Source organism: Lissotriton vulgaris, chromosome 5, assembly GCF_964263255.1.
Source record: "Lissotriton vulgaris chromosome 5, aLisVul1.2, whole genome shotgun sequence".
NCBI classification, from domain to species: domain Eukaryota; kingdom Metazoa; phylum Chordata; class Amphibia; order Caudata; family Salamandridae; genus Lissotriton; species Lissotriton vulgaris.
Window position 1 is genome coordinate 802,349,535 of NC_141693.1, and position 22,216 is coordinate 802,371,750.

Below are 22,216 nucleotides of genomic sequence, written 5' to 3' on the forward strand. Positions count from 1 at the left end.
GTCTTGGCGCTGATAAACCATTTATTTGAGTACGAAATGTGAGGTTATGAACCAGTTAAATTAAAACGGACTGTAAAAGGATGAAATGATTATTGAGTGAACAGCCAAGTTTTCAGGAGTTTACGGAACTGAAGGAGCGTGGCACTTTGCCTGATGTGAAGAGGCAGGGTGTTCCAGAGTCTGGGGGCCGCCACCAGAAAGGGTCGATCACCCCAGGTGACTGTTTTGGTGCGGGGACGACCAGTTGATTGAGAGTGGCTGATCGTAAAGCTCTGGAGGGTTTGTAGTGTTGTAGTTGATCTTTTAGGAAGTGTGGTCCTTGATTGTTAACTGCTTTGAACACAATGCAGAGGGATTTGAAGTGAATTCTTTTTTGTACAGTGAGCCAATGAAAATCCTTTATATTTTTGGAGATGGATTCAAACTTTGTCTTGCCGGAGAGCAGACGTGCTGCCGCGTTTTGTACCGTTTGGAGTTTTGTAATTACTCTAGTTTGAGCATTAAGGAATAGCCCATTGCAATAGTCCAAGGATGAGAGGACAAGGGCAGTGACAAGTGTCTTGATGGCAGAGTCAGGGAGGAAAGGGCGTATTTTCCTGATCATTTTTAATTTCAGGTGTGCCGTAGACACTGTTTTGTTGGCGTGGTCCATGAAGATTAGACTGTCATCGAAGATGACTCCGAGGTTCCTAACCTTGGTGGTAGGAGTGGGAGGGGCACCGAAGGTCTCTGGCCACCACTTAGTTGGCCAGGCTGGTAGGAGTGGTCCAAAGATGAGTACCTCGGTTTTTTCCGAATTTAGCTTTAGGCAATTGGTCGCCATCCAATTTCCTATATCTAGGAGCCCTTTCTTAAATTTTTCGGCTACTTGCTCGCCATCCCCTTTGATTGCCAACACTAGTTGGGTGTCGTCGGCGTACGAGGTTAGGCTCATCCCATGTGCGATGTAATTGCTACCAGGAAAGCCACTTTCCATGTTAAGAATTGAACCTCGCAGGAATGTAGAGGCTCAAAGGGAGGACCCATCAGTCTTGTAAGAACCACATTGAGGTTCCATTCAGGAGCTGGTGGAGTCCGTGGCGGAATGACTCTTTTGAGGCCTTCCAGAAATGCTTTGATGGCAGGTACCTTGAAAGGGGAAAGGTGCGGTCTATTTTGGAGGTATGCGGCCATCGCAGACAGGTGAATGCGAATGGAAGTATATGCCAGATTACACTTGTATAGATGGAACAGGTAACAGATGATGTTCTGAATGGAAGCATCTAGTGGATCAATGTTGTGGTTTGTGCAGTAGATGACAAACCGCTTCCATTTCGCCGCATAACAGGCTCTAGTAGTGGGCTTCCTAGCCTCCCGAATGATGTCCATGCAATTGGGAGGAAGGTTGAGGTAGCCAAACTCTAGGACTTCAGGAGCCAGATCACCAGGTTGAGCTGTTGCGGATCTGGGTGCTGAATGTCGCCATGGCTCTGCGTCAGAAGGCTGGGTGTGAGACGAAGCCTTTGATGCGGTACCACGGAGAGTTCCAGAAACGTGGTGTACCATGGTTGGCGAGCCCACGTTGGAGCAACTAGGATGAGAGTCATTGAGTGCTGCCTGAGCTTGCGCGCCACCAGCGGTATCAGGGGTGCTGGGGGAAAAGCGTACGCAAATCTGCCTGACCAGTTCATCCATATCGCATTGCCCTGTGATTGCGGGTGTGGGAACCTGGCGGCGAAGCTTTGGCATTTTGCGTTCTCCCTTGTGGCGAACAGGTCGATCTCTGGATGACCCCATCTTTGGAAGTACGGTCGGAGTACTGATGGATGTATCTCCCACTCGTGCATTTGATGGCTGTGCCTGCTGAGCAGGTCCGCCATCTGATTGTCCTTGCCTGGGAGATGTTCTGCCATGAGGAAAATGTTCCTCTGAATGGCCCACTTCCACATGCTCTGAGCCAGATGAGACAGCTGCAGAGAGTGTGTGCCCCCCTGTTTCTGAATGTAGTACATGGCTGTCATGTTGTCCGTTCGGATCAACACGACCTTGTTGCACAGATGTACTTTGAACGCCTTTAAGGCCATGAAGATTGCCATCAGTTCCAGTACATTGATGTGCATCTTCCTTTGCTGTAGTGTCCATAGTCCCTGCACCGTGTATTGGAGTACATGCGCTCCCCAACCCTGGAGAGAAGCGTCCGTTGTCAGGATGATCTGCGGCACAGGCTCTTGAAACGGTCGGCCCTTGCAAAGGTTTCGTGGATTCCACCAATGCAGAGAGGTGTATGCCCGACCGCTCACCAACACTAGATCTTTTAATTGCCCGTGAGCCTGAGTCCACTGACGTGCTAAGCACTCCTGAAGCGGACGCATATGTAGTCTCACATGCGGGACTATGGAGATGCAGGAGGCCATCATGCCTATCAACTGCATGAACACTCTGGCTGGAAGCGAGTGCTGAGGTCTGAATCTTTGGATCAGCGACAGAATGCTGTTGACTCTCACTGAATTTGGCTGCGCAGTGGCCGCCAGGGTGTTTATAGTCGCACCCAGATACTGCCGTATGTGGGCGGGCTGGAGATGTGATTTTGGATAATTCAGTGAGAAACCCAGATCGTGCGGAAGGTGAATGGTGTGGGACACGTGGTCGGCGCACTGCTGGGCCGACTTCGCTTGAATGAACCAGTCGTCCAGATAGGGGTAGACGTGGATGTTTTGACGTCTCAGATGCGCCGCCACCGTCGCCAGGCACTTTGTGAAGACCCTTGGCGCCGTGGTGACCCCAAAAGACAAAACCTTGAACTGGTAGTGCTGGTTTTGAATGGTGAATCTGAGGTACTTTCTGTGTGAAGGATGCAGTGGAATGTGAAAGTACGCATCCTTGAGGTCTAGAGTCGCCAGGAAGTCCCCTTGCCGAAGCAGTGGGAGAACCAGCGTGAGCATATGGAAATGTTCCGACAGAATGTAAAAGTTTAGAGGTCTGAGGTCTAAGATGGGCCTGAGGGATCCGTCCTTTTTTGGAATTAGAAAGTACAGGGAGTAAACTCCCGTACCTTGTTCTTGCAGGGGCACGAGCTCTATTGCACCTTTTTGCAGCATGACGTTGACTTCCTGCTGCAACAAGTGCAAGTGCTCGCCGGACATAGGACGGCTTTTTGGGGGTATGTTGGGTGGAGTGGATGTGAGCTCCAGACAATAACCATATTGGATAAGAGATCTGACCCACCTGTCCGTGGTGATGGACCTCCACACGGGCAGGAACTGCTGGAGTCTCCCCCCAACCGGTGTTGCGTGGTCGGGGGGCAGTGACAAGGCGTCCCTGTTTGTTGGCGGCGGAGGACCTGGAGCTGTTATTACCACGTCCTCTGCCTTTGACGTTGTTGCCACGGTATCCACCACGACCCTTGTTGGTATAGGAGGTTTGGGTGTTACTCTTATAGAACTGCGTTGACTGAGACGCTTGACCCCTTGAGGTGCCTCTGTTATTGGAGCGGCGAAAGGAACCACCCCGAAACTGCTGTGATTGCAAGGCACCCATAGACTTAGCAGTGTCGGTGTCCTTCTTCATTTTTTCGAGGGTGGTATCGACTTCTGGGCCAAACAGGTGGTCTGGGTTGACAGTTTGGTTGAGGATGGTAGTCTGAATGTCTGGCTTGAAACCTGATATTCTGAGCCATGCATGCCTACGCAGTAGAACGCTAGTGTTTATTGCTCTTGAGGCGGTGTCAGCCACATCCAGAGCGCACTTAATTGAAGCATTGGTGATAAGCTTCCCCTCCTGTATCAGCATCTCAGCTGCTTCCTTATACTGCTCTGGCAGGTGTTGTAGAAGGGTCTCTAGAGTGTCGTAGTGAGCCCTGTCGTAACGCGCAAGCAGCGCCTGTGTATTGGATATGCACCATATGTTTGCAGCCTGCGCAGCAACACGTTTCCCCGAAGCCTCAAAGACCTTTGATTCCTTGTCTGGGGGAGGAGCATCACCCGTAGTCTGTGAGTTGGCTCTTTTGCGAGCATTGGAGATGACCAAGGAATCCAGAGGCAACTGTCCTTTGATGTACGTTGGATCAGTGGGCGCTGCCTTGTACTTTTTGTCAATACGTGGGTTGACAACTCTTGCTCGGGTGGGCTCCTTGAAGACCTCCGGCGCATGTTTTAACACCCCTTTTAGCATTGGCAAAGTCTTTACAGTTTTTTCAGCGACTGAAAAGGTGTCAAAAAGAAAATCGACCTCTACCGGGTCTGCATGGAGATCGACGTCATGGTTGGCTGCCGCCCTTTCAATAAGAGCATTGAAAGCTGCAGAGTCCTCAGTTGGAGAAGTCTTTGCTGAAAAGAGCTGAGGCTCCTGTCCGGAATGCGAGTCCCCAGGGTCGCCCCCAGCAGACCAAGGCTCAGTCACATCCTCTGGGTCTGAGTAGACCGGGTAGGCATACTCATCTTCGTCGTCACCATCACCCTCCTCCACATTAGAATGAGTGGGTGAAATTTCATGACCTTGAGGTGATGCCGGCTCTAAAGGGGCAGAGGCACCAGCAGGGTTTGTCTTCTTTTTTAGTGGGATTTGGAAATGCTCCAAAGCTGGTTCAGGGGTGATCTTCCTTTTAAGGAGAGAGAGCTTGCCTGTGTTGTCGTCGATGATTACTTCTCGACGCTCTTCTTCTGCCAGTGGTTGGTGGCGCGGGCCTGGAACCACCAACGATGCCTTCGGCGTCGAGGATAACTTCGGGGGCCCCCCGGCCCCGGGCTTTGGTGCGAAAGCCTTCGGCGCAGTTTTCGGCGGTAACGTGAAGAGGATCGGCGTTGCCACTTTCGCCGTTTTTTTAAGAGGCTTGGGCACAGTGTCCTGCGGCTCGACTGCCGCGGTCTCCTCCCTAATACGCTGAAGGGACTCATTGACCTTTTTTGTGAGCGAGGCGGAGGGACGGACCGACTCGAGAGAGTCTTCTGAAGTAGTTTTTGGCCCGGCGACCGAGGCCGCAGTCTTCGGAGCCGACGCAGCAGCCCCCTTTGCCTTCTCGAGTGGAAGCGGGTCAGCGATAGACTTGGGGTCGTCCTGCCGCTTCTTTGTAGTCTTCTTATGGTCGTAGACCTTCTTTGCATCGATGCGACTTTTAAGTGCGTCGACCAACTTCGGCGCCGACGCCCCCGCGTCGCCCGTTTTCACCTTCGGCTTCGACACCGTAGTCTTCGGGTCGGCCATTTTGGCGTGCCCCTTGAGCTCGACGGCCATCTTGGATTTCTTCGGCGCCGAGGCCTCCGAAGCCTTTGATCCGACCAGTGCGAATTGCGCTTTCGGTTTCGAGACGTCTGGCGTCGAGACCGATGGTTTCACTTTCGGTTTCGGTACCGTAAGTGGCGCCGCATCCATGTCCGTGGCCGGGCCGGAAGGCGGAGCCGTGGGACGGGAATCAAGACTTTGGGTAAGGCCCGAAGGCGATCCCTCAGCCTGGGCCTTATAATGTTGGCCAGCCCCGGAGTCAGTGTGAGGAAGCTCCTCCTCCGAGCTATCCTCTACGGTGGCAATGGCCCTGTCGTCGTCCCCTACCTCCTCAACGACTTCATCGAAATCCTCGTCTTCCGCGTCGTAGTCTTCCTCGACCTCCGATGCTGGGTTAGATTCCGTGATATCTTGGATAGCGTCGTCGCCGACATCCTCCGCGTCGAAGATGTCCGTCGGAGGGGGTGCCAATCGCTGGGCCTGCAGTCTCGCAGCTCGGCGGAGCTTGAGCGTCTTCTTCGACCGGAACTTGGAGCAGGCCATACACTTGGCCTCGTCGTGGTCCGGCGACAAGCACTTATTGCACACCGGGTGCACATCGATATGTGGGTACTTCGAGGCACACACCGGGCACCTCTTAAATGGACTTCGTTCCATGATGAAGTAGAGTGGAGCGTCGTGTAGGCCCGTCCGCGCCGAAAGCACGCGGAAGGGCGGAGTTGGCTCGGAGTCGATGAAACAAACGAACCCGAACGATAGACAATACCGATGCGAGTCCTAAAGACCTTTTGGTCTCGAGAAAAAGAAATTAAACAACTATCGATTCCGACAGAGGGAACCGAAACACATCCGAACCCAATGGCGGAAAAAAACAATCTGGGGATGGAGTCGATGCCCATGCGCACTGTAGTCCAGGGGAGGAGCCACCTATCTCGTGATACTTCGAAGACTCTTCCAGGACAACAATGTGCAATCATCCGGACCCAACACTAGGCGGCGATCTATGCACAGATATGAATTCAGCAGCCCACATGCCTCGAACGCACTATTACTATTGCTATCTGGGCACCAGTGCTCTGGTGTCCAACCCCTCGCGGGGAACAATCTGCACTAAAGTCAAAAAACAAGAGGGGTTAGGCCCAAAGGGACAGGGTCAGGTAGGGCCATATAAATTATAAGAGAAAAAGGGAAAAATTGGTAGACTCACGGGCTGCCTAGTTGGCAAATTATGAAATGGTGCAAGAACATGCTTGCTAATGTTTCTTGTTTATGAATTTTCTGTAATTATTGAATTGTTTGTTCGTTATTGTATATGGTCCTGGAATGAATAAGTGTTGTTTTCTTTTCACACATTTGAACTTTTTTGAAAAAATATATACATTTCTATAAATGGAAAGGTTAAATAAATAACCTGATCAAACTAAATGGAGTTTATTTGATCGTTGTTTCAAAAAAATAGTTTGAAAATTGATAAGGTGTCTGGTTTTCCCTTTTTCTCTTATAATTTATACGACCCTACCTGACCCTGTCCCTTTGGGTCTAACCCCTCTTGTTGTTTGACTTTTAGAAAGTTGGTATTTTCTTGTCCTATCCATTTGGTGTCTGCAGCTTGTTCCTGGGTCACATGACTAGGTATAGCTGGCATTTGTCCTTTGTGTATTTCCCACAGACAGTATTACAATAGGGAGACTAATGGTGGCAGGATGGGGAGGCAAAGCTGTCACCTACCACATTTGCACTTCAAAGACACTGACTCAGCTCACACACAAAGGTCATGACACTAGCTTATTGTACCCCCAGACAGATTGAGACCATGAAGGGAGGCAAGAAATTCCAGACACCTCTGTATGGTGGAAACTGGTAAAAAAGGGGACTCTCAGACCCACTCTTCAGTACACTCCTGGACCTCTGAGTACTATAGAAGAAGGATGCCGTGCTGTTTGATGCCTGCCCTGATTGCTGAGAAGGAATGATGGACCTGATACCTTCATCACAGGTTGAAGTTACCCCAAGGGTCAGCTGACTAACCTCCTGTTCTGAACTACAGATACATAACAAGCTCCAGAGGCCCCTCTGCAACTCTTGAGATGGCCTGCTGCAACTGGATGTGCCTGAGCCCTGCTGGCCTCTGCTTGAGTCCGTTCCTGTTGCCCAAAGTGGTGCCTCCCAGGTCCTGGACCTGTGTCGTGGCATCAGTTGAGCTCCTCCCTGAAGAAAAGAAGAAATCCTGAAGTTTTGGGTTCTCACCACCACAAATGGGACAGTTTGTGCAAAGATCTTGCCTCAAATGGTGACTGCCAACGCAAAGCTCTAGTGAACACAACTCGTCAAACTACAGTGACTGCCGGCAATGCGAGATCTTCACATTGCGCTACAGATTCGACTGCCTGCGGTGACTGCCAACGTGAATCTCTAGCAATGACAGTCCGAAAATCTCAACATGATGTTCTTGCTACAGTGATGACAGTTTGTTACGTTCAGTATGCTCTTTGTGATTCAGAAATGACCATTCACAACACTCTCCCTGCTCCCTACTCCACAGTGCCTCCTCCAACACAAACTGAACACTTTGCGCTGGATTTTAGAAAGCAACTTTTCAGTGGGACTAACCTGGTCCCTGTATTAAACCCACACTCCATCACGGTCAGCTTGTACTTGTGATCTTCACCCGGTCTAGTGCTTTGTGATTTTGGGGCCTATACTTACCTGAAATCTTTAAACAATTGAAATCTCTGGTTCTACTGAATGGATTGTTGTCGTTTTGGTGTCAAAGTATTAATTCAATTTTACTCTATCTACCTGAATTGATGTTGGATTTTTTTGGTGTGCTATTTTCACTTCATTACTGCTTGTCGGCTGGATAAATGCTTTACACATTGCCTCTGAGTTTAGCCTGACTGCTTTTGTACCTTGCTACAGGTTAAGCACAGGTTAATTTAGTTACTTTTGTAGTTCACCCTAGCAAGGATTGTGGCTGTTGCTTCAGAAGGGCTCACACCCCCTCAACCAACAACCTGATTTCTCAACGGTTATGCAAAAGTGACCTGTATAAAATGTAAGTAAAGATTTTGAAGTATCAGGGGCTGCGAACTTGGATTCATAGTTCCTGAAATGGTATATGTTACCGCTCTAAAGATGCTTTTGAGGTTAGGTCTTTGGCCCATTTTTCAATAATCTGTAGTTCTTATGAGTTACAATTCCAAAGGTTAATACTTTTATTGGCAGCTAAAAAATTGCCAATCCAAAGCTTACAGAATGTATCTGGGAATGAGATTGAGAACTCATTCAGCAATAGTATTCAAAGTGACATTGAATCTCTGTGTTGGTTTTGATTCTGCGTAGTATTTCTTTCCACCACCTTGAATTGAGCTGCATTCAATAAACTTTAAGAGACACTACATCTTTCTTTAGCTTCTCCAGCATTGCAAGTTTTCTTTTAGATGAACTTATGAAGTTTTGGAGGTGACCTAAGCTCTGAGTAATATCTTTTGTGGTACTATTAAAAATTGCACATCAGGACTGATTTGTTTGTAAAATACCAAGCGTCAAATCATGATGCCACTTCTTTTGACTTATTGTCCAGTCTTATTGTTTCTGTAAGTCAAATCTGTTTTCAAATGCCTTTGTTGAAGGGGGATAGGCAGGTCTGAAGTTTGAACATGCTACTTTACAACCATAAATAGAGAAAGACTATCCTGAATCTGTTTTTTCCTTAGAAAATACTTTGGGCTGCTCTGTTCCCATCGTTACTGAAGGACATATTCAGAGTTAGAGTCTGAAGAAAAGGGTTCTGAAGAATGGAGAATGTTATATTCTGCCAAATGACTGTATTCCCAACGAGTCGAATGTAACAGTATTTCTGTGACAAGATGCCTAAGGGGTACTAGGAAAGCTGCACAGCAAAATACATCCACTTCAACAGGCATCTGCTCCACTGTTTGACTGCAATATTCAAAATGAAGACCTAATCTTAGACATTTCAACCACTTTTGCATCAACAGTGTTTCGCTACACTGGGTGCCAACATATCAAAACATCTTCATTGAGTGCTCAAAAGCACAACTGGGAAGGAAAATCCTCTTCTGTATGCAAATTCGACAGAGTAAGTTCCACGTGAGAAGGAGCAAGACACTGTCAGTTTGCTACTTCCATGGATAACGTTTACTAGGATCTTCTCTGTGAAGTATGTTGCAAACAGTTATGTGGGAGGGGATAATTGACCATGAACTACGGTTGTGTGTTTCAGTGCCAATGGCCATGCATTTGTAAAATTCCAAATTTAAACTTGTCAATCATAACAGATAAAAATCGACGTGTAAAGAACGTGCAGCAAATATAGGTTAACCATTGGTAGTGTATGGGCTAATCAATCACACCTGCGGTCCTGTCTGATATTTCGCAACCAAGAGTCTTATGACAAACATTGTAAACAATGGTAACTTACCTAGTAGATAGTGCCTGACCTCTACATAATTTAGAGTAGATCAATATATTCCAGAAGGACCTTTTTTATAAACTACACCAATTAGGGTAGCACAGAACTACAAAGACCAGAACAGAATAGATTGGAAGTGCACCACCGAGGCTCTTTACTCCAAGCGTTTATACCCTGCAGTCTTCTGGGAATTTTGAAACCAATTGTTGTAAGAAGAAACAACTTCTACTACACTGCATAATTACATTTCTTCTACAGTGTATATACATTTGGCAGCAATTTTAAGATATTTCAGTTGCAGGGATTTTGTTTTGTTGCTTCAGTTCAGATTTTACTCACTCAATGAAGTCCTCTTTACACCGTTGAAGGAGTTCGCATGCCCGCTGTACCTCCTGCTCGTTTAGCAAAATCAGTGTTCCAATTGTCAGGTGTAACTTAGCTGAGTTCTGGAATATACTGGCGTCAACTCCACGATCCTACATAAGAGTTAGAGAGAAAATCAGGTTTGTATTTGTGTTCAGGGTAAATATATCATTGAAGGCTTATGTCAAACATCTCACTACTCTATATTAACCTACTGAAATACAACAGTACAATTGTGTTGCAGTACCCCTGACCCCACACACATACTTTTTTCCTGGTTTTTGATGCAACTTTGACTGAGGTGTACTGGGTCACTGCTAACCAGGTTCCTTGTATCAGTATTCTTCCCCTAAAACTGTATCACAATTGGCACAACTGTAGCAACCCTTATAAGTCCCTAGTAAATAGTACCCATGGTACCTAGGGCATTGGGACTGAAGAGAGTCCACTGGGGTTGCAGCACAAGTTGTGCCACTCCAGAGACCCCTAACTAAGATTGTGCAAACTGTCCATGCAGGCTGCGTGTCTTAGTGCAGAGAACACTGAAGAACAGACATGGCACACAGCCCTGTGTGCCCTGCCCCGATGCACTGCAGGATGTATAGGTAGGTCACCCATACAGCAGGCCTTACAGCTCTAAGGCAGGGTGCACTACAGCCCATATGAGGACATATCCGCATTAGCAGATATGGCCCTACAATATCAAGTCCATTCTTAGATATTCAGGGGTACGGAATGTGTATCTCCCGACACCCGAGACATCTAGATTTCTTACAAGGGCAAGAAGTTTTAATTTCTGTTTTGTCTGAAGGACAACCCTGTTGGTCACAGCCAGTTAATAAGTAGCTCTGAGCAGTTTATTGGCAGTGAAAGGGTCAATGCAAAAGCTGGGTCCTGCTCTTTCATTTCCCCAGAGCAGAAGAACACCATGATGGAGTGGAGCTCAAAGTTGCAGCCAGCTCCATATAGAACATCCACAGCACTGTCCAGTAAGAGTCTTTATACTTTGTTCCTGAGGCTCTCAAGTGGCTCCGGGCCATTTCCTGGTCCTTTCATTTTCTTCGAGCACCAGACTAACATTGAGCTTTTGCAGCTCCAGATCACTCACAGCATTGGCATGTAAAAAGCTGCCTTAACTGCCTCTTTGCCCCTGTTCTGGCCTGAAAATGGTGACCCCTGCATTCTATTCTGTTCTGTACCCCACCCTTGGGCCTCATACGGCCCGAGATCGATCCCTCACTCTCGCCCCTGGGGCCTACATACAGTAAAGCGCCTTGCATTCCCTTCTCATGCACCATGTTCCCACCCCTTTGCCTTTCCTGTACACCTTATGATTTATGTGTCTCTGTGCCTGCTAACCCCACCCCGTGGCCCTTTCTGATAGTACTGACTTGCTTCTCTTGGCCTCTTATATCTTACATCATTCAGGGCTTACATTAAACCTCATTAGTTTTTCCTTGGGGCTTTTATGCAGGTCTCAGGCCCACCCCCATTTCTGTCCTTATACTGCACCTCTCGTCTCACTTTGTGCTTGCACCAGGCTGTAGCAGCTACAGCGAGTTGGGGTTCTTGATGGGCCCCTTCTGTCTGCAGGATCAGGCTCATAATTGACGAGAAAGGATGGGTAAGTGAGGGAAAGGGCAATGGATAGATGCATTGATAATTGAGTGGAAGGATGGATGAGTGAAAGAATGAATGGATTTGTGCAAGGGTAAATGAATGGATGAAGAGTTGATGGATGGGGTGAAAGTTGATGGATGAGTGAAAGGATGGACAGCTGAATTAAATGGTGAATTGATGGCCAAGAGAAAGAGTAGATGAATGGATGGCTATGTGGATGGGTGGATGAATAGATGGGTGTCAGTGGATTGGTGAAGGATTGATGGATGGATGGGTGGAAGGATGGCTAGATGATGAGTGGATACTTGAGTGAAAGGGTGGATAGAGGGATGAGTTAACGGGTAGTTGGATATATGAGTAAAAAGAAGGATGGATGGGGTGAAAGGATGGATAAGCGAAATGATGGATGGATGGAGGGATGAGTTAAAGGATGGATGGATATGGTGAGAAGAAGAATGGATGGGGAAGTGTGGATGGATGGGTGAGGTGGATGGATGGAGGGATGGATGAGTGAAAGGAAGGGGAATAGATGAGTTTGATAGATAGATTTGGAGATGGAAGGATAGGTTTGGACAGGGTCATCTTGAACCCCCCTGCTTTAGCAGCTACAATGGGGTGGAGCTCTTGATGAGCTACTTCTCTGTCTGCAGCTCGACAGACATAGGCTGATAATTAATGTGAGAGGGTGTGTGAGTGAGTGCGTGAAAGGATGGAGGATTGGATGGTTTTCTGGGTGAAAGGGTGGATGAAGGAGTGAGTGTGTGTATGACTAGATAGATGGATGAAACAGTGGAAGAATGGTTGCATGAAAGGGAAGGTGGATGGATATGTGGATGAAGGAAAGGGTGAATAGATGGATGGATGGGTAACAGGGTGGATAGATTAGAACCCTGACCGTTCGTACCAAACATGGAGGACGTCCCAGGTTTGAGCTTCGACGAAGACGCAATAGCTGAGACCTTAAGATCAGCTCCCTCACTCTTCGGGGTAGGAGGGGCTACAGCCTCTGGCTCTACAAATGAAGATTGGACGACACTTCCTGTCATGAAAAAAGAATGGCTCAGGATTACGGTCCATGGGGCTATGATGACCGAATATTTGAGAGCCAATATCGCTCCACAGGGTCTTATTGTTAACATTGTGCCGAGACTCTTCCTTGAGGATGGCCAATTCAAGGTAGATCTGTGCCAAGTCTCGTGGAAATGTACAAAAGACCTACTCTTCCTAATCTTAAAAACAGCCAAGAGACTGGCTGATGCTGTATTGGTAAAGATCACAGCCATAGAGACGGCTATCAGAGGGACACTAAATAAAACTCCCTTTACAACTAAACGGGCAGAGATCAACCAAGAGATCGCAGAGAACCAAGAGTTCCTCTTAAAGCAGAAAATGACCAACCTACAGAAAGATGTGGCCAGATTCAATAAAGAGAAGGTATATCAACCACAGAAATGGCTACTCTTCTGATGAGAGCTCGGACACTGGGAGCAGGAGGGGATCCTCTGGCAGTGATTCGAGTGAGATCTACCCTCCCAAGAATAATCGCAATCAGCGACGCGGTAACTAGAACCAAGGGTACAACAATGGACCAATGTTCCATGGGCAACCACAAATGATGCCACCCTGGCAACACCCTTTTTACCCACAGGGACCACCACAGTTCTACCCAATGAACCCCCCTTTTTTAGACAGAGGTTGGGGCAGAGGAAGAGTGCGCAAGCAAGGGGCTCAAAAGGTTGTACAATGGCAAGACCAGCCAAACACATCATCCTCTGTGGAGACTAGGAGCACGACCAGGGGAAGGAGAGTTTGATTGTTAATCTCTCTGATAGGACATTAAACCCCATTGAAACCAAGATTCTTGATAAGGGTTTGGGCTTTGTCCCTACCTCAATACCTGACAGCTTCACTGAGATGTTTGAAGTCAAACAACTGTTTAGGAAGGTACGGCTACGGTCCTTCTTTCATGACAAACCTGAAAATGAGAGAACTGATTCTGGGTTACGCAAAAAATCGACTTTTACACCAACTGATAATATGGTCCCACATAAGGTATTAACCTTTGAGAGGGCGGTCCTCAGAAGTTTGGATACTAGACCTAACACCAGCTGTTTCAACAACATGAGTAAAGCAGAAAGACAGGCGGTACAGTCCCTGTCCAATGACACAACCATTGTCATCAAGCAGGCGGACAAAGGGGGTGCCACAGTGATCCAGAGCAGCTGTGACTACGACACGGAATGCAAACGCCAGTTAGCAAACACCACCCATTACAGACCTTTGTCTATAGACCCCACTAAAAGGCTAATCACCACCATCACCAGCCTTATTTTGGAGGGTGAGACCAACGAGTGGCTCACCAAGAATGAAGCGGCATTCTTACTAACTACTGACCCGGTGATACCATATTTCTACACCCTCCCCAAAATTCACAAGGGGCAGACACCCGTCCCTGGAAGGCCTATTGTCTCAGGGATTGGCTCACTACTAGAGCCACTCTCCAAATTCTGCGATTCTTTCCTACAATCTGTGGTTAGGAAAATACCCTCTTTTCTTCAAGACACAAGGGATGTGCTCCGTCTTTTATAGATAACATCGAGGGAAGGGAGGGTGTTGACCTCCTCCTCACACTAGACGTCGAAGCACTGTATACTAACATCCCGCAACAGGCCACCCTAGAAGCTGTGGAATTCACTTTCCTACAGGAAGAGTGGTCTTCACCCACACCAGTCTCCTTCATAATAGCCTGTGCAACCATAGCCTTGACTGAGAATTTTTTCCAATATGGGACACAACTATACCACCAAATCCTGGGGACCTCTATGGGTTCTACCTTTGCCCCCAGTCTGGCCTGCATTTACATGGCTACCTTTGAAGAAAGTGTAATCAGGGCCACACACAACCCCTTCTGTGACAACATAACACTCTGGCGCAGATACATAGACGATATCCTCGTACTATGGAAAGGAGACCGTGTGACTTGTGAGGCTTTCTGCTCATGGATCAATCTGCAGAACCCTTTCCTTAAATTCACCAGCACTATCTCAGAGACGGCTATCCCCTTCCTAGACTTGAATATCTGTCTGAGCCCTACCGGGCTAAACACTACACTCTACCGCAAAAACACTGACAGGAACAGCCTTCTGTTATGTGAAAGCTACCACCCGAGGGCCCTGAGGGACAATCTCCCATTTGGACAGTTCCTCAGGGTCCGCAGAAACTGCACTAACAAGACAGATTTTAAACAAGAAGCAAGTCTCCTGCAACACAAACTACAGGATAGAGGGTACCCCACAAGGTTCATTCGCAACTCTTGTAAACGAGCCTTACATAACCCTAGGGAAGTGCTGCTGGAAACATGTCCCAAGGAACCAGAAGACCTGATAACCTGTGTCACCTGCTTCACCAAAAACTCAGCTTACATTAAAAGTACAATAAACAAGCACTGGAATATCATCAACACAGGTGGTCTGGACATTCCACGCCCAAGTTTTGCATTCAAACGGACATCCAATCTAAAGGATGCACTGATCCACACACGACCCAAGAAGCAGAACATCAACAGTCAGAGCACATTATGGGACCTCCCCCCGTGGTGGGCCACTTCCCATGTGGCGGTTGCGCTGTATGCCCTCAAACACAACAGTGCAAAGAGATCAGTCTTACTGACACGTTCACCTGGCATCTCCAGAGGCATACCAATTGCAATAGCACCAGATGCATTTACATGCTAACCTGTCCCTGTAATAAGTATTACATTGGGATGACAATGAGACAAGTTAAACTGCGAATTATGGAGCACAAGAGTAATATCAGATGCTTAAAGACACATACCAGACTGTATGAACACTATACACAGCATGGCCATCGAGCAGACAGTGTACGCTGGCTGGTTCTAGAATCCCATCCTGCCATTACCCAGCAGGTCCTGTTCTGGATTGAACAGAGATGGGTCCACCGGTTGAAACTTGACACAAAGGGTCTTAATGACTTGGTCCCATGGTCGACACTGGCTCGCTAACCCTGACCCGGAGGATGCCTGCTAACCATCCCTATATCTGTTGCATGCACACTGCCCACGCTGTTAATTGACTATAGGCACCTCGTCCCTAGTTGTGGAGCCTGTTCTGATAACCTAGTGCTTGTTCCTGGGACCCAGCCCTCATCATTATGACCAACTTCAACATACAGGGGGTCAACTAGCCTATGACAAACCTAGTGCCTGCGATAATCTCACGCAATACGATCTGTCCTTACACAGCCCCTGTAATCATAAACATCTGCGCCATCTGGCGTTCACCACAATTGGGGGGTATTTGTACATTAACATCACTCACAGTGTTACCTTCCTCTTTTTCCACCTTGCTTATGACCGGTTTGCTAGCCGGCATGTTGGCACCTTCCCAGCCGGGTGATTCGAGTATGCTTGGCTTTGACCAGCGTCCCTGTCACCTATCCTTAATGGTATCCCACATTTCAATGGGCTGCGAACAGGCCATCATTGTTTCTGAATTAATCAATCCCTTGGGCCCGTTATTGCCAATCCTTGGCTCGTCCTCTCATTCATGAGCAAATTTCTCCTTGGACATTTTTCGGGGACTCATATCCCCGTTTATATCTATTACACCCAAGATGGCCGCTGCAATTAGCCTCAGGATGCTAGGGCTGAACTTGGTGGTTGTCCCATTCTGCTGCACTTTCCAGGCGCATGTGCAGTATTTGTCCACGTTGACCCCGCCACCCCCCCGACCAGGGCAGGACGGAAGTGCGGACACCACATAAACAACGGGCGTCCCCCATGTATGCTACCAGTCGCTCCAACATCCTGACCAGACTCTGTGGGGGTAGGTGTTTACGGATAGGACCACGCACCGACTGAGAATGTGTTTTTTCGGGGCTGCCACAGGTTTTATCCCGGTACCATGCTGGCGACACTCCGTGCGCGCTGCGCTCTACCTCAAGGATAGCCTCTACCTGCCGGCGCTACTGAGTACGCGGGCCCTGTGTCCTAGGCGCGTCCCTGGTGGGCGTAGTTCCCATGCCCGCTGGGTGTTGCCTGTACGTGGGTCCGGTCCTGGCTTGTCCCGCCCTCCACTGTCTTCTACATGTGGGGGTTCGGTGATGTGTCGGGCTGACTCAGTCTGCCGGCAGCTCCCACGGGTGGGGCACTACCCCCGACTCGTGTGTTACCACCAGGCAATGACGCTCACCACGCGGGTGTGGCCTTGGACTATACTTGAGGTAGTCACCACCTAGAGTAACAACCTATGGGCTGATTGAATTCAGCTCACCTTGAATCTTATGTACGAATTGGTCTCCAGGCAGACACTTCTACTGCACGTCTTCTCTCTCCATTAGGTACCTGACTCATGGGTGCAGGTCCTAAGGGAGCAGACTGCGAGGCGCCTTAGGGAATCACTTAGGGTAAGCGCCTGTCTGCCTCACCCTTTCTTCATGAGTTCTGGCGTTTTCGCCTTTTTAACATAGCTATTTTCACACCCACGATTGTGGGTCTCTTGTCACCATGTACTTGTTGTTTGTTATTAGTTTTAATTTGACTAGTCTGCTTTTTATAGCGTAGAACACATTTGACCAAGGAATCACTTCTTCACCTAATGTTATTGGAAGCAGACCATCCAATTAGTTGGCCTTACTTACCAACACATTTTTAACCTTGCCCTTGATGATCATATATTAAAACAATTTTTGATACATACAAGGCAATTTTAACTCACCACCTCACTCTGTTCACATAACTCACCACATAGCCCTCTCGTCTTCACATTACCAGCTCCGCAGCAAATCTGGCGTTGCAGCACACTGGGGTGACATTCGGTCACACCCAGTGGGGCCCGATGATGAAGCAAGTCACCGACCAGGTCGGTGAGTGAGGGCTTTCATAACAAACCTAATGGGCTTTGTTGATTTCTTGTGCTCCGTTTATATCTATACCTAATTAATACAGGAACACTCTTTTGTTGTTGTTTTCAAGGAAGTAATGGAACACAGCATTGATCATACCCCTATGTTGTGTATTTTCCCTTTAGGTCACATCGCAATAGCAGGACCTAGTGGCTTGCTTACCTATTGACCTCAAGGAATAAGGTTGTAATTCACATTTAATTAAGTGTTCACTGTGTAGTACTGAGCACTTAGGTCCTGAAGAATTGCCATGTCGGCAAGAAACATGTTGACCTGACCAGAGGGTTGCAGATATTCTGCTGTGTACCTTCTCAGCGCATATCTCCTCTCCCACCTATTTTAATCAAGAGAGTCAGCCACGCTAATAAAGTTCCTTGTGGACTGACCCACCTTTTTTAAATCACCACTACTTCACGACTACACCTTTTCACTCGCCCTCTCTCCCGCATGCACCATATGGCTGGAACAAAAGATCTCCGATAAAGAGCCCCTTTACGGGTGCCCGTCAGACATTGCAGCGCCAGTCTGACGAGGAGCAGAACCCATATGATGAAGCATGACATCTAGCTTGCTAGGTGTGTGAGGGCTTTAGTTCCAAAAAGGGAATTCCCCCTCCTTTTTTACCTTCTTCTACGCTATACGCACACTTGTCTTGCACACTCTCCCCGGGGAACTTTGTACCCCTCTTGTGCTACTGGATAGATTAGAGAACAAAAGGATGGATGAGAGAAAGCATAAATGGATGGGTGGAAGGGTGGATGGATGGAAGAATGCATGAATGGATGGATGGATGGATGAATGGATGGATGAGTGAAAGGGAGGTTGGATGGATAAATGGATGGATGGATGGATGAAGTGAAAGGGTGGTGTATGGGTGAGTGAAAGGATGTACAGACGGCTGAAATTAATAAGTTTGGAGATGGATGGGTAGGTTTGGATATGGATGGACGAAGAGAATGGTTAAAAGGCTGATGGATGAAACAATGAATGGATGACAATGTTAAGGTGAAATGCTAGATATCAGTGAGTGAATGAAAAGATGAATGGATAGATGCTTGGAAGGAAGAGACAATATAACTCTTCTGGAGAGGGTTGCAATGACTTTCTTCGCTTGGTGGCATAAGAGCTTTGGTTCAAAGTGGGGGAGGGGGTATTTTATCTTTCTGGTTACCTGCTTGGCCTGCACTATGCTCCTTTCTCTACTTGGGGCTTATTAGGAGGGTGTGGTGCTGTTTGGCACCACGCTCTTACTAGACAGCCAGTTTTTGGTCTCAAAAAGTCCACATTCCATAGTAGTTCCTGGCACTATGAAAAATTACTTTGTGCAGCAATATGCTCCTTGTTAAAGAGCATTTTAATAAAAAACAAAAAGTCATGGTTAACACCAGATCAATTGTTAAAGAAGGTCACAAAAGTGCACCTATGATACATGTACTTGCGTTAATGCACATTTATGCACTTCATGAATCCACATAAATTTCTTTAAGTAGGCCAAATCGTACTCCTAGAAAAGATTTGTGAACTGCATTTTAGCACGAGCAAATATGAATGTGTAGTTTTGCACCAGCGAAAATCTGTTGAATGTTTACAAGTTAACTTTTTTTCAAATCACATTTTTTTCCAGCCCTGGAGGAAATTTTTGGTCAGGAGTACATTTCCAAACTTTCTCAGTATGGGAAAAGATTAGAGAAGAGCTGGTAAAAAAAATGCAGGTTAGTAGGTTTGCACAGACTCAAAAGGGCATTCCAACCCTGGAACTATTGCTTACTGCTACCTCCAAACCCCGCATTTAGATCTGCAGAAAGGTGACAAAATAAGGGAATTGCTAGAATTCAAATCCTTCTATACTATGAACCTGCCATAACCAGAGAAGCTATTATCAGAGCTCTTCTATAATGAGATTGCTGTCATAATTTCACAGTGCACCACATGGCACCAAAGGGACAAGTGGATTTTGTTACAGGCCAAGTAGATTTATGAAGTTACCTGTCCCATGGACAAGTAGATATTTTATTAAATTCCACACCCCTGAATATTGCAAGTGCACAGAGAACCCATAGAGAGGGCATGGGCTGGATATTTGTTATTGTGAGTTTCCTAGCTCCATGATGGCTTCACTGTACCCTATGATGTTTGGAACCAAACATCTTGTTTTAATAAATCCTCACTGATGCCAGTGTTGGATTTATTAATAAATGCACACAGGAGACCCTTTAGAGGGTCCTCTGAAAACCCACCAAGCACCGGTGTGGTCTCTGACAATTCTTCGCCAGCCTGCCACCACCAGACATGTTTCTAACCTCATAGGGCAAGGGCCAGCGCTCTCAGAGACCAGGAACAAAGCCTGCTCTAGGCAGGGGTGCTTCACACCTCCCCAGGACAGTATGGCCTTCATAAGGCGGGAAGCTTCAAAGGAGATGCTGCCTTTGAAATGCGATCAAGGCAGCTCCAGCTAGTGGAGGATGCCAACTCCCCTTTCCTGTTCTACATTTAGAGGGAGGACAGGTGGGAACATTTGATAAATTAGGAAGTGGGTCCTCATTCAGCCAGCACCACCCCAAAGGTTGGGCAGGTGATGTGGTGCCTACTTTTTAATTCCTTCCATCTTGGTTTGTGAGGGAATTAGCCAGTTAGGGTCAGGGTAGTGCCCCTTCCCATAGAAGTGGTCACTTAGAAGGTGTCGACACCCTAACGGTAGGTAGCCATTTGGCTACTACCTGTCACCCTCTTTAATGCTCCTAAATTTAGTATTTAAGTGGTATCCCTGGTCCCTGAACTCAGATTCGATGAACACAAAGAAGAAAGGGATGAAGAAGAACTGCAGACCTGAGGACTAAAGTCCGGCTGCAGAAAATTGGCACCAAACCCTGCCTGCTGCTTGAAGGACTCGACAATCGTGGTGTGTCCTGCAACTTTAAGGCCTCCAAGAACCCCAGAGATCCTCTAGCCTTCAAATCACCAAAGAACTCCCCTGAAGTGGAGCACCGCTCTTCTACAGCCAGCAGGCACCGAACCGCAGAATCTGGTCTTAACGACTTGCAGCTCCCCGGCGACTCCATCACAGCACCCAAAGCAAAAGTGGTACATCAACTCTAAAGGGTCAGCACTGCCTCCTCCCCAAGTTTGGGGACACCGGAACCTACTAGAGCCATGCTGCCCCAATACCCAGGGTACCAGACCCTCTGCAGCATTCTCCGGGACGAAGATTCCAATCCGTACTCCAACTGCCTAGGAAGCAAGCAGCCATCTAGGGACGTCGAGACCCCTGAGAACCACTTTGTGAGTGGCCCCGCTGTCCTGAAATCGCCTCTCCAAGCTATCTGTCCCTGACCGCGTCGACATCTTGACGCGCGCTGCACGGCTGACCTATTTGCTCAGCACACAGTCCGCCTGACCTCGGGACCGACGAACCAGCTGCTCTAGTGGTCCTGAGGCCCTTTCAACTTGTTCGCTCGAGTGAAACCCCTCTGACTTACCTTCAAGTCCCTTCTGCAGTGTGTTTTCAGGAGGCTCTCTTCTTCGCAGAGCACCAGCTACCAACAAACTCAGCACTCTGCTCCCGGTCGAATCTGTGACACTCCCAATAATCCGGTGGTGGAACATTGGCCCTGGCCTTGCTACCTAAATTCTGAAGGTGAACCTTGAAATCCAACTTTGTGAGTTGCAATGCATTTTTCTCTTTTCCACATTGACTTCAATGGTGTGTAATTGCACACAAAAGTAATTCATTTGGCGAACTTGAAAAATTCATATTAAAAAAGTACTTACTGTAGAACGAAGTTCTTTGTCTGAAAAATTACATAAAAATAGGTTTTATTTTTATAAATTGGTCTCGGATTTATTTTTGAATGTGTGTCTCATTTATTGCCTCTGTGAGTAAAGCAAATGTTTAGCACTACTCGCTGAGAAGCCTAAGTGCTTGCCCACACTACCACAAATAGAGCGTTAGTATTTTCTACTTCTGCCTCTGTATACCAATCGGAGTCTCACTGCTCAATGTACTTCATTTAGTGCAATTTATAGAGAGCCAAAGTCCTACATACAAAAACTGTGATACAGGTGTGTATTGAAGACCAAAAAATGGAACACACACTGTAAGCGATGAGAAAAAGCTTCTCACGAGAGCACATCTTGCACTTTTACACTCAAGATCCCTTTTCTGGCAGAATCTGAGATAGTCAGGAGTGCAAAATAGACAAGAGCAGCAATTTATAAATAAAAAGCACAGTGGATCCTTGGGCATAAATTGGAGATAGCTAGTTGGTACGTGTTGTGGAATAAACAGCCCAAAACTACTGGGGTAAAAGAATAACTGCTATGAGTAACTTATACTTACTATGTCAATTTTGTGCTACCTCCAGATCTGTGTCAAGTGTGGAAAGAACCAAAGAATAAATAAAATAAGGGAGAGAAAGCTATTAATAATCCAAGAACCTTTCTCAGAATATCTGTCAGGTGAATTTTGCCAAACTAAGCATACAGTTATTTGCAGACATGCCATGCCACTCACGCATCTGCTGGTTTTCTGCACCACAGTCCCTTTCAAAACCTAGAGAGAACAGACACAAAGGGGGATGATCAGTCTGTTCATCTGGAAGTAATGGGTACAAACGTTTACCCGGTCAATGTCACAATGCTGAGTAACATATCCTTAATGGTACATCTTCTCCTTCCTCGCGG

The 22,216-nt window shown here is 47.3% G+C and overlaps 1 protein-coding gene across 2 annotated transcripts in view; it reads right to left on the reverse strand.

Annotated features, from left to right (window-relative positions):
• ASCC1 (activating signal cointegrator 1 complex subunit 1) overlaps positions 1-22,216 on the reverse strand; it is an 831,979-nt gene that overhangs the window by 513,803 nt on the left and 295,960 nt on the right. For both annotated transcript variants that reach the window (XM_086922272.1, XM_086922273.1), the window contains exon 6: positions 9,971-10,107. In XM_086922272.1, the coding sequence (XP_086778398.1) occupies positions 9,971-10,107 (137 nt within the window). The remainder of the gene's footprint in view (positions 1-9,970; positions 10,108-22,216) is intronic.